Raw genomic sequence first — 16,733 nt, forward strand, 5'->3', positions numbered from 1 at the left:
GGGGGTATACTAACATGTTTGCTCTTGGTTGATGGACAAAGTACAGAGGCCAGGGAGTGAAAACGGTTAACAGTGAAAAGAGGAAGAGCTAGGTGCCTGTTTCATAGTCACTTATGTGTGAAGGTTAGGGGTAATGGCATTTCCTCACTTTAGGTTCTCAAACAATTTGGATGTCATCGCTCTTTCCAGAGTCCAGATGTCTTACAGATGAGCTCTGATGTGGAAAAAAATGGGAGGTGTGGGAAAGGAGTAGGATTTTGTGGGTTTGCATGAGTGTGTGTAGCTTCAGGCCTTGGGAGTTGGCAAGAGGGAGGGAAGGAAGAAGAGCAAAACATTTGGAAAGTCTTTTACTGGGGGATCCTGCTCTGAATCTCCTTAAATCCTCCACTGTGAATTGAGGGTGGGTGGGTGGGCGAGTGCTGGGGAATAAATCTTGTATGAGAACAATCTCTCAGAGACTGATGTTGAATGGTGTCCTTCCTTGATAGATTAGGTCTCCTTTTGCTAATCTGAGTTTTGGTTAATTTGAGGTGACAGCCTCAGAAGAGGAACCCCAGGTGTGAGGAACCCACCCATCCCTGTTTTTCCTTTGTGATGGCCAGAACAATCACCACAGTATGAGGCCACTTCCTCTCCTGGTAGAGAGCCCAGACATGAGTATAACTGACCTCCCGACTGGTATTTAGCCAGCAGTTCCATCATTTCTAATACCTAATTTTTGCCCCCTAAACATAGACAAGCACAAGTTTTAAATAAAGGCTAATAAAGTTTTGGGTAGAAGAAGGCTTCAAAAGTAGCATCATGCTCCTTTAGAATCTTTGAGCCTCAAGGACAGCTGCTCTTCGGCCTTCAGCTGACCTCAGAAACTAGAAAGACTTATTTCAGGCTCTGTCCTGCTGGCCACTGTGGTTCGGAGTGGAAAGCACCTGCCAGGTGTTACCGTGAGACAGCTTGGGCTAACGCTTTTCTACAATCTTTGTGGCTTAAGTCTACCACCCCCACCCCCACCCAGGGCCCCCAGCCCTCCCTTTCCTCAGGTCTCAAACCATAGTAGGTGTCGAGCGCCCCCTGTGTGTGAAGCTCGGTAATGAGCAAATAAAAGAGTGTGGCTGAGGCTCGAACCCAGTGCCTCGTGCATGCTAGGTGAGCGCTCTACCACTGAACCCCAGCCCCAGCCCCCAGAGTGTGGTTTTCAAAACTCCCCTCCTTCAAGTACCTATCGGTCTTATTTTTCAAGTGATGAAGCTGTCGAAAGTGCACTGGACCGTGGGATCAGGACACGTTCATGAAGGTAACTAGCTCTGTGTGTGACCTTGAACTAGTCATTTGCCCAGTGCGGGAGTTGATCCCTGAAATTTCTTCCCGTTTCAACTCTGGGAACAGGAAGACCTCAAGGTCGCGAGTGCTCAGCTGCGGCTAGAAGCAGATCTCAAAACTTGCAGGCGTTGTTTACTACAGCTTTCGTTTCCGGGTCGTGGGGCGCCTGTCGCCGCCTCCTCACAGACGGGTCGTGGAAGGGTCGAGCTTTGGTGCGCAAGCTCCCGGTTGAACTGAACTACGGCGTCCGGGCTGGGCCGCGGAGTTCCGCGGAAATCCTTCCCCTTCAGCCAATCACTGCTTGAGGCCCTCCTGCTTTGCCGGAAAGAGCTGTAGCCCCGAGCAACTACGACGTCTGGCTTTCTGAATTTGGCGGCGGGAAAGGCTATGAGTAAAGCCCGGGCAGAAGCTGCGGCGGGAGGTAACGGAGGTGCTAGCACGATTCGGGAGGGGAGCGGGAGAGACCGGCCTAGTGACACGGTCACACCGTCTCGTCTCTCTCCGCAGCCCCTGGCCTCCTCCTGAAGTACCTGCAGGAGCAGAACCGGCCCTATAGCGCCCAGGATGTATTCGGGAACCTGCAGAAGGAACACGGTCTGGGCAAGGCGGTGAGGACCTTTGAGGATTCCCTCCCAGCGGAGCCCCTGTAATCAGGCTGGGTTCCCGACCTCTCGGGGCTTCCGCCCTCTCCCATTACTGGCTGAAATCTCCCCTGCCTGGGCCCAAAGACTCCTCTTATTGCCCTCCCTTCCCTTCTGCCAGGCGGTGGTGAAGGCGCTGGAGCAGTTGGCCCAACAAGGCAAGATCAAAGAGAAGATGTACGGCAAGCAGAAGATCTATTTTGCGGATCAGGTGAGGAAAGCCTGCGCACATTATCACCTATATCAGATCCCAACACTGAATCAACTAGTATCAACTCTTTGGCACCCCACCAGCGCTCTACTACTGAGTCACAACCCTGCCCTGGGATTTTTTTTTTTTTTTTCAGAGTAGAAATGGGATTTGTATTCTTTAGCCTAGACCTTCACTTGGATGTCTCTGACTTCATATCAGAATCAATCCTGCAAAAGAATGCCTTCCTAACTGGCTCCTCCCTAGCATTTTTCTCCCTTAATGGAATCACTTTTCACCCAAACCAGAGACTTGAGAGTAATTCCTGACTTTTTTCCCTGCAATGTCTGGTCCATCAAGTAGAGCTGATTTTTTTCTTCTTGAGTCCAATTTTCTTTCCCTCTGCTGTCACTGCTCTAGTCCAGGCCTTGTTGTCTACTAATGTCCCCCCAAAAGATCTCACCTCCTTGAACATATCTTGAACACATTAGCCAGAATCATCTATCTAAATGCAAATAAGATCATGTACCATCCCCTACATAAAACTCTTCAATGCTTCATGGGTGCTCCATAGAACAGGTAAAAAGGCACCTGAAGACTTGCTGCGGCCAGCCTCTGGCTTCACCTGCCCTTATTATTTCTCCACCCATCAATACTAAACAATTTAGGTATGTTTTATTCCTCTGTCCCTTGCTTTTCCTCCTCTTGCCTCTGCCCACTTAAATCTTATTCAGTTCTTTGAGATTTCACTCAGTCCCCTCTCTCTCCAGAAACCCAGAAATGATCTCCAGAAGGAGGAGCCAACTTCTCCTTTTTCAGGCTCTTATGCCTTTTGAGTCATGAGGTATATAATTTTCTTTCTAGTTGTCTCCCTCACTAAACTAAGGTTCTTCTGGGCAGACCTCATTTTTTGTTCATCTTTGTTGACTCATTACCCCAGTATCTAACATCTAAAAGACATTACTCGTTTAACTGAAGTAAAGTATAACAAATTACTACTCTATTGAGAATTACCTAAAAGAGGGGTTGGCAAACTTCTGTAAAGGGCTTCACAGTATTTTTAGCTTTGCAGGCCCTATGGTCTTTTTCAAAAACATGCAGAATTTTTTTTTTTTTTTTTAAGAGAGAGTGAGAGAGGAGAGAGAGAGAGAATTTTCAATATTTATTTTTTAGTTCTCGGCGGACACAACATCTTTGTTGGTATGTGGTGCTGAGGATCGAACCCGGGCCGCACGCATGCCAGGCGAGCACGCTACCGCTTGAGCCACATCCCCAGCCCAAACATGCAGAATGTACTTTGCTGTTTGCAGGTCCTTGCTGTAAACATTTATCTTGCCTATGCATAAAGTCTAAACTGCCCAAGCTGGCATTCCCATCCTTGCTAGACTGGGTCCTATTCCCAGGTGATGTGACTCTCACTGATCTGCAGTAGGTTTTGTTTTTGTTTTTTATGATGCTGAGGACTGAACACAGGGCCTTTCTATGCTAGATAAATGCTCTACCAACTGAACTCCACCCTAGGGTAATCATTTTCTAGCAGCCTCTCATGAGAGGGGCTCCTTAGACTTCCACTAGAATCCCTTATCTAAATAGAGCCTGCTGTGCTTCTTCACTTGTAAGATTCTTTGGGTTTCCCGACTCCCCGTACTCCCTCTAGGCAAGGTTGAAACCCAGGACTTTGTATGTGCTAGGCAAGCACTTTGCCACTGAGCTACATCCCCAACTCCATTAGATTCTACCTATTGCTGAAACTCATGATCTAGGTGTCCCCACCTTGGTAAGAATGTTTCTTTACTCCTTTAGCCCAGTGAGTAGGTTTTATCACTAATGGAAAGATGTTTCTATCCTATTTATTATCCTGCCAACCTGGACGCTCTTTGAGGTTAGGCATTAGGTTTCAACTTTTTTTACACATTTTCATTGTGACCAGTATTCAAATGAATGACTTGTTACTGCCTTCCTGATACTTTTTTTTCCTTTTTATGCCTCACATTAATTAATTCATTTGTACTTTTTCTCTTGTCTCTGGCAGAACCAGTTTGAAATGGTGAGTGATGCTGACCTTCACAGCCTGGATGCCAAAATCGTGGCCCTCACTGCCAAGGTGCAGAACTTGCAGCAGAGTTGCCGCCACATGGAGGCTGGTAGGACTGGGGAGCCCTTGCAAGGTGCCCATAGGGCCAAGTTCAGTGTGGAGGTCAGGAACTGCTAAGTGAATGGCTCACTGATTACAGTGTCTTGTTGCAGAGAAGACCACTTTGCTGGGCCGCCTCAGGCATTACATTAAAAAAAATGTAGAGCTAGGCGCAGTGGTGCACGGCTATAATCCCAGTGGCTTGGGAGGCTGAGACAGGAGGATCGCGAGTTCAGTGCAATCCTGAGCAAAAATCAAGGTGCTAAGCAACTCAGTGAGACCCTGTGTCTAAATAAAACACAAAATAGGTCTGGGCATATGGCTCAGTGGTTAAGTGTCCCTGAGTTCAATCCCCCGTACCAAAAAAGAAAGAAAGAAAAATGTAGAATCACTAATGGCTTTTGTGTACAAATGGGCAAGACGTGCATTTGCTTCCTCTGCCATGATCTTCAGCACACTCCCCCCACGTTTTCCTCTATTCCTGCTTTAACTTGCTACACATTAGTCTGCTCAACCTCATAGCCCACTACTTGTAGCTGGAAGACAAAAAAAAATAGAATGAACTGGTGACTCTGTAAGCCTTATTTTCCTGAATGTGGGGTCTTATTCTAGTAGATCTCAGAGCAAGGTAGAATTCACATTCCTACTTCAAAGAGTACCCCCTGACTGGGAAAAACAGAACCTCTGTCAGGGGTGGCAAGTGACCTCAGGAGGGTGTGGTTTCAGAGCTGAAGGAGTTAACTAGTGCCCTGACTACTCCGGAGATGCAGAAAGAGATCCAGGAGTTAAAGAAGGAATGTGCTGGCTACCTAGAGAGACTGAAGAACATCAAAGCTGCCACCAACCATGTCACTCCAGAGGAGAAAGAGCAGGTGAGATGGGAGGACGGCTAGAGTTGTTTGTGCAGGATTGAGGACAAGGGTTGATCCTCAACAGGTAACTGTGGGCCTGAGGGATTTAGAGTAACCTGTTTTCTTCCTTCTAGGTATACAGAGAGAGGCAGAAATACTGTAAGGAGTGGAGGAAGCGGAAGAGAATGGTGAGTTGGAGCTCCAAGGTAGGCTCTGGGAGTGCTTTAAAAAAATGGCAGCCACAGAGAAATTGCTGCCCAATGTCATGGTCTGACAGTTAGTGTCCAGTGTTGCCCACCCAAAAAGGGGTGGTTTTGCCGGGCGTGGTGGCGCATGCCTATAATCCCAGTGACTCTCTGGAGGCTAAGGCAGGAAGATTGTTGAGTTCAAAGTCAGCCCTCAGCAAAAGTGAGGTGCTAAGCAACTCAGTGAGACCCTGACTCTAAATATAAAATACAAAATAGTCCTGGGGATGTAGCTCAGTGGCTGAGTGCCCCTGAGTCCAATCCCCAGTACCTCCAAAATAAAAAGAGGTGGTTTTGTTTCATCAGGCAACAGAGCTATCCGATGCAATCCTTGAAGGCTACCCTAAGAGCAAGAAGCAATTCTTTGTAAGTGGCCCTCTCTCCCTTCCTCCCCTAGAGCCATCACCCTGGGATGTCTCATTCACTTCTGTCTCTGTCCTACAGGAGGAAGTTGGGATAGAGACAGATGAAGATTATAAAGTCACACTCCCAGATCCCTGAGGGGGCCCTCTGTGAAAACTGGAGGATGGAAACACAGAGATGCTAGGACTGGCCACTTTTGTTTAGAATGGCTTTTTTTGTTGGTTCCTGCTGCTCTTCACCTTGGAGAATAGTGAGAAGAGAAGGCACTAGCCCAGTGCATTGGGAAGAGGGAGGGCTGGTGGCCAGAAAAGGATGGTCACACCCATTTCATTTTTCACATTTTAACAACTTGAACTTAACATGCACACTTAGAATGAAGCTAAAAAGAAAGCATTTTATAATATTTATTGTGATATAATTTGATATAAAAATATTTAATGTCCTCTGAATATTCAAACCTCCCAGACATCAAACCTGAAGAAAGCAGCAGGGAGTTTGGGAAATAAGGTAGAGAGAGGCTGCTATACCTCAGCATTTGAGGAGCCTGACATCCCCCATTACTCTCATCCCAGGACACATTTTGATTATTTCCTGTACCCTTTCCCCCCCCACTCCTAAGTCCTGGGAGAAGCGCAGACAGCACTGGGTGATGATAGAGAGACCGGACAGAAAGACTGAGGTGGTTTTGAGGCCCAGAAAAATTTTCCAAGATTGTAACTGTAGTGAAGTTGCATTGTTGATATTTAGAAAAATAAAAAATTTCAAGTTTGTAGTGCTGTGTCTCATCTGCCTTTGCTGTGCAGGACTACTGCTGGGGAACAGGGCAAGGATGGATAGGGAGGAAGGAGGTGATGGAACATAAGGCAAAAATAGAAACCCAGTAGCCCTGCCCTCAGCTGGCCAGAAAGCCCCAGTCTCATCTTAAAGACTAACCAGGCAGCCCTAGTCTAAGCCTTTCAACCTTCATGGCTATTTCCTCTCACTCTTTTTCTCTCACCCAACTACTTCTAAAACATCCATACTTGAGTCATGTTACCCAAGAAACCAAAATAGGCAGTTTCCATGTACACACAAATCATGAACAGAAATCCGAGGTTTAGAGAAAGAGCTGAAAGGCCAGGAGTTCTTTAGGATAGGATACTCAGAACAGACTCCTGTCCTGAGGACTTACAAGGAGAAGAAGACTGGGTAGGTTTGACTTTATGGTCAGTATAATAAATTAATCAGAAGCTTTCACAAAACAAAACCCCCAACTCCACTGAAGATAAAGTGAAGCTGGGAAGACCAAACACCAAGTAGAAACCAGCTGACTGGTGTGAGGTGTCACAGTCCAATCTCAGGCCCAGCAGTCCCAAGACCAAATAGGAAACTCAAAAATCTCTTGCTGGCCATTCTGCATGTTTCCAAGAGCCATCAGTAAAGTTGATTTTTCAATTGATGCAGGACGCCAATCACGATCTCCCGCAGGGTCTGGTGAGGGCAGCAGAAAACAAAGCTCAGGAAGGTACAGAGCTACCTTTTGACATGCTCTTTAAGAAAAGTGCATTGAAGAGCTAGGGGTGTAGTTCAGTGGTAGAACACTTGCCTGGGGGATTCTATCCCCAGCATGGCAAAAAATAACAAAACTGCATGGAAAGAGGTATATGATAAAGCAAATACAATAAAATGTTACTGGTAGAAGGCAGTTAACTTTTTTTAAATATTTTTTTTTTGGTTGTAGGTGGACACAATGCCTTTATTTTTAATTTATTCATATGTGGTGCTAAGGATTGAACCCAGCACCCCATATGCACTAGGCAGGCATTCTGCCGCTGAGCCGCAACCCCAGTCCCAGCAGTTAATTATTCTAAAATTCAATGTTGCAGTATGTTTAAAGCATTTCACAATTATAATGTTGGGAAACAAATAAGTCTCGAATACAAGTTCAAGCCTTGAGAAAAAGCAGCCAGGCTTTAGAAGCAGAAAATAGTTCAAATAAACAATCAAAAGCTCTTGGGGCAACTATTTTAGTGGGCCTGGGAGTGAGGGCCTGAAATCTGCGTGTTTCCAAAAACTGTAGGTAACTGCTGCAGGTGATCAGGGCTTCCACACAAGGCAGCCAAAGAATGGTACATGAGGCAGCAGTAGTGTAACATGGGTTAAACAAAAGCCAAGAGAGGGCTCTGGCATTGAGTGCTCACATCATACTTGCCAATGAGACCTTAATGTGAAAATCTCGGCTGGAAGCACGGAAGGTAACAGAATACTGAAAGTTGAAAGACACTTAAAGTGGCTATCCTACTTTTCTGAACAAAAAGTGGCTTTATTCACTATATCTGAGGGTAGCATTAGAACCCCAGATCATTTCTGTCCCATACCTGAGGCTTACAGTGCTCCTCAATCCAGCTGAAAACACAAGCTGATAGCTCTTGGAAGCTGGCCACAGAGATGGAGGCATTGAAGGACTCAAACAGGGAGTCCATGACACCTTGAAACACATTAAACTTGTCCTGGTCAGAGACCTGGTCCTCTCCCTCATGGGGGTTGTCCTGATGTGCCTTCACAATCTGCTCATAGTTTCTGAAAGCAAATAGGCATAGATGAGGTGCTACAGCAGCTCCCCACCACCCAGGAAAAATGATGAGGTTGCTCTGTGCACTTGCCCACCCCCCTCCTTTCCTTGGAGTTTTGGGGATGTATTCAGTATTACAATATACTACTACCAGGTTAGAAATGGTGAGTCTCCAGCTGTCCTTCATTAACTGACAGGCATTTTCTGAGTGCCATATATAAGGTGCTATCTGGGATACAGTCTTGCTTCACAGTGGCTGACTCAGGTAGTGTAAATATTTATCTACACGTATTACCTGGTGTAGCCTTTGGACAAGGCAAAGGTGTGCACTGCAGTCAGCCTCAGTCCCCTCAGAAGCTAATTTACCCAGTTCAGCACCCCTCTTACACTTTCATTATCTTTAGGGCTGTGACATCCTTGCGTAGTGTAGACACCTCCTCTTCCTGCTTTTTCTTCTCCTTGTGTAAAAACTGGATGTAGTCGATGGCTGGGGTGGAAGCAGAGGAAATCTCAACCAGGAGAACAAAATTGAATTTGATTTCCCTCCTCCACACCCATTATCCCATTACAACCACCACGCCAGGGCCAGGCCAGAGATGGGTATGTAGTGCTGCCCTCCACACAGCCCCTGTTGGCTCCACCCCTCAGTTCTCTCCCTGTCCATACTCTTCTGTAGAACGATGGCTTTGCTGAGCTTTTGAGAGCCAATGGAGAAGTCCTGCTGCTGGCAGGTGGGGACGATGGTCTGAAGGTCATCATAGCCTCTCTGTGGAAACAACATGAGAAAGGGGATCCTTAACCCTGAAGGGATTAAGTCAAGATGGCACAAAGCTTCCATGACATCAGTTCCATTCTCACAAACTGGGGGGATGGGGGTGGAAAGATGTTCATGCCCAGGGACTAGATCATGCACAGCTCCTGGAAAGAAGATGTTCATGCCCAGGGACTAGATCAGCTCACCCCTAAGGCTATTTGGAGCTGTTTGAGGAGGTCTAGGCAGAGAAAATCTAAAATACATAGCACCCCCCCCCAATCACCTTGATGGCGTCCCTCCTCTTCTGCTCCGACTGGGTATGTGCTCGCCGCCTGCGGTCTTTGTAGGATTCCTTGTAGGACTCCTGGTGGTAATCACTGTCCTCATCATCTACGCTCAGAGTTGGGGGCAGGGAGAGGTCACCTTAGGGCCCAGTGGGGCCCAGCTAGCCCACCTTTCCCTGATGGGAAGAACCCAGTGCCCAGAGATGGCAGATGGGCAAGAATCAGTCAAATATCCTGGATGAGGTAAAAGACACACCCTGTGTCTGGCACTCAGACTCCAACACCCCATGTGGTCAGCTGGAGCTTCCCTGTCTAGGAAAGATACTAAAATGATGGCATAACTGAGTCCCCCCAGGTGGGCAGGAGGGTGTTGCTGCCTACCTGTGTTGGGGACAGAAGAGGCACTGGTGGAACCGATGCTATTAGCTCTGGACACTACACTTCCCTTACGAGTGTTTTCTACAAAAAGCCCTGGAAAAGAGAGGTTCCAATCACTAAGGACTGGAATGCAGTGCATTGCCAGCCCTCATACAGTTGTCTAACTGTGGGCACAAAGGCTTCCTTAAATGACTGCCAGCCGTCCTGAGCCACCCACTTCCTGCCATACCATGCTGCAAAGCTCCTGTCTCCCATATCTACACTGCTCCATAGGCCTGCAGTCAAACCCTCTGGCTCAGAAAGGGACATCTGAACATTTGAGAACGAGTGAACAGCTGTCACTATTTCCATCACTTCCTGGTCCAGAGCAGAGGAATCAGGTGTCACCCATGGTTGCTTCCTGCCCATTCTCCAGTTCCTTTTTCATGTCTCAAGCCAGGACCTTGGCTCAGAGACAGTGGACTGTGCTCAGGTGTGGCTAGCAAGGCCACAAGAATTTATACAGCTGAAACAGGAGTATCATTCCAAAAGCCCAAGACAATAGGGGAGGCACTCACTCACCAGGGTCCAGGCTGTTGTCACTGTAGGCATACTCCACCTGCAGCACCAAGCAAGGGAGAAGCCCATCAGACACACACAAGTGTGCGGACAGCGGAAAGGTTCCCCGAACGCAAAGCTGGGATAGGCCGTGAGAGCACCGCCCCTCTGCGTGATCCCTTCCGCCCCACATATCCTCCGGCCCCCAGCCCCCTAGTTCCCTCGCGCTCGCGCGCACACGCCTCATTTGTCTCTACACCTTGGCAGCCGCGGGGTAAAAACTGTCTATCTGCAGCCCCGGTCGGAGAACAGGGGAGACTCTGGGGACAGGAAGGAAGCCCCTAATCTTCTCGACCCCCTGTGTGCACGAGCCCAACCCGCCCTTCCCTGGAGCCGGCGCACGCGCCCACGGGGCTTGCCTTGACCCAGGGGTCCTCGGGAGAGGCGCCTGGCTCCGTCATCTTGGACCTATAGAACCGGAAACAACCAAGCGGGCGGGCCCCCTGCTGCGAGGAAGCGGAGAGGCGCGTCCACGTGACTAGAGTTCACCAACCCACGACGGAGAGGCAGGGATGAGGCGAGAGTGCTGCGCACGCGCGTCTCAAGACTTTAAAACTGACCGGAGGTGGTTCTCCTTGGCGTCGAACCTACAACTGGTCGGTGATAGGGATCTGCTCCTCGCCTGTCCCTGCCTTTCTGCAGTTTAGGGTCTAGAACGGCGGCCACATGAAGCACCTTCTATGAAATGGGATCCCTTCAAAAGGCTTTTGTGAAGGGCTGGGGGTATGTGTGTGTGTGTGTGTGTGTGTGTGTGTATATACACATAGTTCTATGTAGAGCCAGTGCTTCTCATGTGAGGGACCATGGGTTCCATCCTCAGCACTACCCAAGGGGGAAAAGGTTTTCTAAATATTGTTGCAGATCCTGTGCGCATGCGCACTCACCTGCACACCTTGTCCCTAGGTTAGAAACTGGGCGGAGCACTCCTGCTTCACATCTTCTGACCCCATCAAGCTGCAAGTTCTGAGGGCAGAGCCACTACCCAGCATAGATCTTCCAAAACCCAGCCCAGTAGCTGGCAGGGTGCTTGTGGAATTAAATAATCCTTGCAAAAAGTTTGTTAGTTGTTTTGCTGCTTTATAGTGAGGAATTAGAAGTACCTAAAAAGTCTCTCACTCAAAAGTCTCTCTCACAGCTAGTAAGTGGGAAGAACGAGAATGACATCAGTCTGGCTAACTTCAAAGGCCATATACTTAACCACTGTAATCCTGATTTCTGGCTCAGGTCTGGACCCTGAACTTGTGGCATAAGAGTCCAAAGACACTTTAGAGACGCTGGAGCAGGAAGCAGACACCATACAGGCAGCACCTGTAGACATTCACCTTTAATTCTGTTAGAAATTCCAGTGTTTGCCCTGACCCCAGTCAGTGGTGGGCATCAGACATTTGTGGGCAAGAATAGGGATGGAACTCCACAGGGGCCTGTTCCCCCATAAGCCACATCTTTACTGTTGATTAAACGTCAGCATGCTGCATAGGATTCCTGTGTCTACCAGGCCCAGCCATGTCCTGCACAGCTTAGCTTGAAGCCCTCTAGGTCTGAGACTGGAAGAGCATCAAGGTACCCATTCCTCCACACCACTGGTTCCCATCTACTCCAGAGGCCACTGTGGTCCCACAGAGAATTCATTATCAGTCATGGGCCTGAGGAGTTTTGGCTATGCGCTTCTGCAGGAGATTCCAGGCTTTTTCCACCTTCCGACAGTCCAGGTTATTGGAAGAAAGGACAACGTCAGGCAAACACCCACTGGACATTCCCTCCCCACAACCCTTTCTTTCCCTGGGCATCAACCTGGAGTTGGGTGATATGCGGCTCCCACAAGGTGCTCAGCACCACGTGGCTCTGGTCCACAAGCTGCTGCCCACTCATCTGGCTCTGTAGCCTGCTTTGAGCGGCAGCTTCACTTAGGCCATCCCTCTCCACAATGCGTCGTACAGCCTGGGCACAGACGAGGCATTTGTCAGGAAGGATCCCAGCTCAGCCTGCTGGATCAGAGCAGGATACCATCTGCAGGAGGGATGGGGTAAGGGTGGGGTCCAGATACCTCTGTCTCAGGGATGACAACGGTCCACACCTCATGTACCATGTTCTGCCAGCCGGCTTCAAGCAGCATGGCGGCATCAATCACACACACATCCTTTCCTGTGGGGAGACCCCAGTCACTGCCAGCAGCACTCTAATGCTTACTATCAATCAGAGGCCCACAAAAACAAGTCCCAGGGAAAGTGGATAGCCATGCTGGGGGCAGAGAAGCTCTTGGGGAGAATCTGCTCAACACTCCCCTTCAACTGTTCCCATCATCCCTCCGACTCACCCTCAGCCACAGCTAGATCCATCTCCTCTCGGGCCAGCTTTGCAATAACTGGCCACACAATGTCCGTGAGTATCTTCATCTGCTTCTGGGGAGGGGATAGAGGAAGTAGGCAGAGGTTACTTTCCCTGAGTGATGGAGCCAGCCCAGGAGGTGGGAGTTGGGAACAAATGAGCAGAAATCCAAATTCTGGGTTAGAATTTAGGAGGAGCTAAAGAGCCCTGAGAGGTGTGTGTTTACCTTGTTTCCAAATACCCGGCTGCCTAAGATCTTCCTATTGATGATGCCATCTTTATGGAGAATATCTGAGTGACAGAGAAGGAGGACTAAGCAAAGAGACCAAGCCATCTCCTCATTTCAAGCCACCTCTAGCCCTCCCCAGTTGTTACCTGTTCCAAAGGCCTCCACCACAGGTTGGTATGCAGGGCCACTCGGGGCGTAGGCCCGATGGCCCAAGTGGTCACTGTCGATGACAAATGCCCCTAGGCCCTTCAGCCGCTGAGCTATTGAGCTCTTCCCAGAGCCACTGATGCCAGTCAGCCCAATCACGTAGAGACCTGAAGGGAGCTCTGGCCTCTTCTGGGGTAGATGAGAAGGAACCCCATAGTTACTAGGGCCCTTAGGTTCATGCTTGAGGCTGAACCCCTCAATTTTTACTCTCCAGCATTTCCAGCACGCCCAAACACAAGTGAAAGAGGAAAGGTAGGCTTACATTTGGAGGCCGAAGCAGCTTTCCCAGCAGTCTTTGGCGGGAGTTGGAGGAACTGACTTTTTCTTCTTCATGTTGCTCGTGGCTTTCATCCTTCACCAGCTGGATCTGATACAAGGCAAGCTCCTCCAAGTCCTGGGGTAAAGGGGGAAGGATGAGAAAAGAGTGAGAGGAGGAAGGAAGAACCCAGATCCCCTTTACCCTCTTCTACCTACCCAAGGAAGGGAAGCTGGGAACCAGTTTCTTCCTGCTTCTTCCCACCACCCTGACCCCTCTCTTCCCTCCTCTGGAGCCATGGTACTTCCAACAGCACCCCATAAAGGTTTTCCCCCTTCCCATCCACACCCTCTGCCAGTCTCCCAGGGGTTACATTCTCAAGGCGGAAGCGGTTGGCGGCCATCCCCCCACGATAGGTCTCCTCGCTGACCACCAGGAACTCCAAGGAGGGGTCAGAGCCAGCAGGCCCATAGGGGTCCAGTAGGGGGATGACATCAAAAGTCAGGGAGGGCTTGATGTCCACCAGGAACTCACTCAGATGTTCCACACGTTCTGCATAAGGCTGGAGCAGCTCAGGGAGCAACTTGCCTGGGGAAGGAGCCCAGAAAAACAGTGAGGCTTTTTTACTGGGGAAGAAGAGTGTGGGCCTGTTTGGGGAAGAGTGTCCCTAGGCCCTGTATCTCCAGAGGAGGGTGACAGGAAGAAAGTATTAAACTGGGAGTCTGTTGCAGGGGAGGGACATGAAGGGGAGGAAACTGATGAGCACCATAGTCTCTGCAAGGGCTGGCATGAGTCCAGAGAACAAGCCACCAAGAGATTACTCCAGAGAACTATGCTAAAGGGCATCAGAGTTAGAGAATCCCAAGAGCCATGCCATCCTTGAGTTCATTCTTACTGTCTGTAGCACTACTACCTTACAATTCATTTGTCTATTTATTCCCAGTGTCTCAAATTTTACAGTTGATCACCTGGAGAATCTTAAAAGTAGATTCCTTAGTTCCATATTTGGGAGGTCTAATTGGTGATTGAACCACAAACTAAGAAAGCTTCCTCAATACAATGAACCAAAATGCATTCTGCTGTCATATATACCTAATTAAAATTAATTAATTAATTAACTTAAAAAAGAAAGCTTCCTCAGCACCAACTGTCAAGCACTGTGACATTTGGAATGGGTGTGAACTAATAGCCCTACCTTTCTTGATCTTGGCATTAACGGTGGTGGTTGGGGGAGGAAATTTGGGGAATCCTCCACTACCCTAATGCAGGGTCCCTCTCACTCACTCTTTAACAGATCTTTGTCTGCTACTCCCACCACAAGCTGCTCCTGGGCCAGGATGCATGCAACACTGAGCAACACCTTGTGAGCATTGTGCAAGCGGTCAAACGTGCCACCCACAGCCCCACGGTGGTAACCACGCACAGGCTGCTTTGGAGACCTAGCCACAGGGGAAGCTGGCCTAATGGTGGAGGATAAGGGTACATCCAGGGACTCCACAAGCAGCATTCCGGTCCCATAATCCGGGTACAACAGCACTGAAGACAGTTGTGGACAACAGCTGTAACAGCTGGTGGCATAACGTTCTAGCTGTTGCTTAACTGGATTGTACTGACTTCCATCCAGGGTCTGGAAGTCAGTCAGCACTACTTCTGGCGGGTGGGCCAAATTCTGGACTGAGCTGGGCAGTGGAGGGAGAAAGGCGCTCTTGGTTTGGATGTTGGTCAGTAGAATTCTGACGTCCAGGTGCCTGTGGAGGTTGGCGCCAGCGTAAAGGTGCGCGATGAAATCGAGAACCTCAAACGTGGCCTGCACCGGGCCGGACTGGGGCTGGGCAGGGCCCTCCAGGCTCATGCCCGGCTGCAGGTGTACATAGAGTGTGTGATTCACCAGGCGGGCAGCTGAGGTCAGGATAGGAGCGAGGCGAGGGGCCAGGGAGGCCAGTGGCGTCGTCAGCACCAGGAGGCCCGACTGGAATACAGCCATGCTGCCTAGGCCTACGGACAGTCAGGGAGAGGAAATGAGGATGGCTAAGGGGCTAATAGTTGAAGCCGAGACCTGCACTCGGCCTTGGACCCAGAAGGAGACCTGGAGCCGGGAGAAGGCCTGGCCGATCGCTCAATGACTTCTCTGAAGTAAACCAAAATCCTGGGAAGGGGAGGAATCCCTGCGTCATAGGACTGGGGATCCAGGAACTGGGCCCTCTTACTAAACTGCACTGGGTCTTCAAGAAATCGAAGGAGGGGCCTAAAGGGAGACGCTGACGTTTAGGTTGGTTCCCTACTAGCTGAACCCCCCAGGCTTTGGTTCCACTTACACCAGCCGCGAAGGCTTCCCGAGCGGCGGCCCGGAAGCACTGCCTTTGGAACCACAACTCCGAGGTACGGATACCGAGAGAGGCCAAACATCTCAACTTCGGAACTCAAATCTCACGGAACTCTCGTGAGGTTTCTTGTGGAATGGCGCATGTCCTGTTGATGAGGCGGAGCTGAGCGCGGAGTTTGTGAGACTGATTAAATCTTGGCTCCAGCTCCATCCGGACTGGGCAGAAAAGGGCAGGCAGGCTTGAAAGCCCAGATGGCGGATTCCCTTCAGCCCTGGAGAAGAGAGATTGGTTTCAACTAGATTAACCAAAAGGCAACCAGAACTAATACCGGCTTTCCTCCTTAATTCCAGTGATAGAGGTAGGGGTCACAAAATTGCACTTGCACTAGGAGAGGCGTTCCTAGAGCCTCCTGGTCCTCCACTCCCAGCCCGGGGATTTTCATTTGGTAGATTACTGGGCAACTTTACCCAAGTCCCATTTCGCACATGGGATGTATGGGACCCTGAATGTTCCAGGGGTACATAGAGGCCGGTTCTCATGGCTTCTATAGGATGCTCGCCGCACCACGCACCTTAGTGCGCCTGCTTGCAAGAGAGGAGAAGGAGCTCTGTGTGTGAGCTCAGTAGAGCTGCCAGGGTCTCTAAACAGGAGAAAAGTGGGCAAGGGCGTGAGACCTAGTGGTAAAGATTTACCTCGAAGTTAATGAGGGCTGTTTAGACTGGAGTTTGGAGCGGTGTGGGGAGAAAGCCAGGTTGCTATTAGAAGACTTTTCAGGTAAATTGTCCACGGAGATCTGAAAAGGGAAAGCAATCAATCCTCAAGATTCCAGTAATAAAGCCGGGCGCTCTGGCGCACACCTATAATCCCAGCCGCTCAGGAGGCTGAGACAGGAGGATGGAGAGTTCAAAACCAGTCTCAGCAATGGCGAGGGACTAAGCAAATCAGTGAGACCGTCTCTAAATAAAATACAAAATAGGGGTAGGGGATGTGACTAGGGGTTGAGTGCCCCTGAGTTCAATCCCCGGTACCCCCTCCCCCCCCCCCAAAAAAGAGAGACTTTAACCTTTATTTTATTTATTTGTTTTTA

At 49.4% G+C, this 16,733-nt stretch overlaps 3 protein-coding genes across 7 annotated transcripts; 1 reads left to right on the forward strand and 2 right to left on the reverse strand.

Annotated features, from left to right (window-relative positions):
• The first annotated feature begins 1,383 nt into the window (after positions 1-1,383).
• PSMC3IP (PSMC3 interacting protein) lies at positions 1,384-6,513 on the forward strand. Its single transcript, XM_081270495.1, has 8 exons — positions 1,384-1,738; positions 1,825-1,925; positions 2,080-2,169; positions 4,181-4,292; positions 5,009-5,154; positions 5,268-5,321; positions 5,685-5,744; positions 5,823-6,513. The coding sequence occupies exons 1-8, from the start codon at positions 1,705-1,707 to the stop codon at positions 5,877-5,879; spliced, it is 654 nt and encodes a 217-aa protein (XP_081126621.1). The 5' UTR covers positions 1,384-1,704; the 3' UTR covers positions 5,880-6,513.
• On the reverse strand, positions 6,131-10,971 carry MLX (MAX dimerization protein MLX). 2 transcript variants are annotated; one of them, XM_081270493.1, is made up of 8 exons: positions 10,665-10,968; positions 10,270-10,306; positions 9,712-9,801; positions 9,330-9,436; positions 8,959-9,058; positions 8,680-8,779; positions 8,099-8,300; positions 6,131-7,211 (listed from the first exon to the last, which is right to left on the reverse strand). In XM_081270493.1, exons 1-8 carry the CDS (start codon positions 10,704-10,706, stop codon positions 7,155-7,157), a joined length of 735 nt encoding a protein of 244 aa, XP_081126619.1. In that variant the 5' UTR covers positions 10,707-10,968; the 3' UTR covers positions 6,131-7,154. The 2 variants fall into 2 exon arrangements, with proteins under 2 accessions (XP_081126619.1, XP_081126620.1); XM_081270494.1 differs by lacking the exon at positions 9,712-9,801 and having other exon boundaries at positions 10,665-10,971.
• A 632-nt stretch (positions 10,972-11,603) lies between these two features.
• On the reverse strand, positions 11,604-15,878 carry COASY (Coenzyme A synthase). Of its 4 annotated transcripts, none has more exons than XM_081270491.1 (10): positions 15,638-15,878; positions 14,937-15,317; positions 13,696-13,910; positions 13,329-13,460; positions 13,006-13,195; positions 12,857-12,921; positions 12,620-12,704; positions 12,350-12,447; positions 12,097-12,243; positions 11,604-11,999 (listed from the first exon to the last, which is right to left on the reverse strand). In XM_081270491.1, exons 1-10 carry the CDS (start codon positions 15,726-15,728, stop codon positions 11,937-11,939), a joined length of 1,467 nt encoding a protein of 488 aa, XP_081126617.1. In that variant the 5' UTR covers positions 15,729-15,878; the 3' UTR covers positions 11,604-11,936. The 4 variants fall into 4 exon arrangements, with proteins under 4 accessions (XP_081126617.1, XP_081126615.1, XP_081126618.1 ...); XM_081270489.1 differs by having other exon boundaries at positions 14,607-15,317; XM_081270492.1 differs by lacking the exon at positions 13,696-13,910 and having other exon boundaries at positions 14,746-15,317.
• Positions 15,879-16,733: the final 855 nt, after the last annotated feature.

Source organism: Spermophilus citellus (genome assembly GCF_964194105.1).
Source record: "Spermophilus citellus genome assembly, chromosome: 17".
Taxonomy (NCBI): Eukaryota; Metazoa; Chordata; class Mammalia; order Rodentia; family Sciuridae; genus Spermophilus; species Spermophilus citellus.

Bases quoted from the DNA above. Each gene is read 5' to 3' on its own strand.
- COASY (XM_081270489.1), bottom strand. From the start codon at position 15,728: ATGTTTGGCCTCTCTCGGTATCCGTACCTCGGAGTTGTGGTTCCAAAG. The intron at 15,318-15,637 runs GTAAGTGGAACC...GACTGTCCGTAG, and splicing joins GGGAAGCCTTCGCGGCTGGT to GCCTAGGCAGCATGGCTGTA. The intron at 12,448-12,619 runs GTGAGTCGGAGG...GTCTCCCCACAG, and splicing joins GGATCTAGCTGTGGCTGAGG to GAAAGGATGTGTGTGTGATT.
- PSMC3IP (XM_081270495.1), top strand. From the start codon at position 1,705: ATGAGTAAAGCCCGGGCAGAAGCTGCGGCGGGAG. The intron at 1,926-2,079 runs GTGAGGACCTTT...CCCTTCTGCCAG, and splicing joins AACACGGTCTGGGCAAGGCG to GCGGTGGTGAAGGCGCTGGA. The intron at 5,155-5,267 runs GTGAGATGGGAG...TCTTCCTTCTAG, and splicing joins CTCCAGAGGAGAAAGAGCAG to GTATACAGAGAGAGGCAGAA.
- MLX (XM_081270493.1), bottom strand. From the start codon at position 10,706: ATGACGGAGCCAGGCGCCTCTCCCGAGGACCCCTGGGTCAAG. The intron at 9,437-9,711 runs GTAGGCAGCAAC...CTCTGAGCGTAG, and splicing joins CTCTTCTGTCCCCAACACAG to ATGATGAGGACAGTGATTAC. The intron at 8,780-8,958 runs GTATGGACAGGG...CTTCCACCCCAG, and splicing joins AGCCATCGTTCTACAGAAGA to CCATCGACTACATCCAGTTT.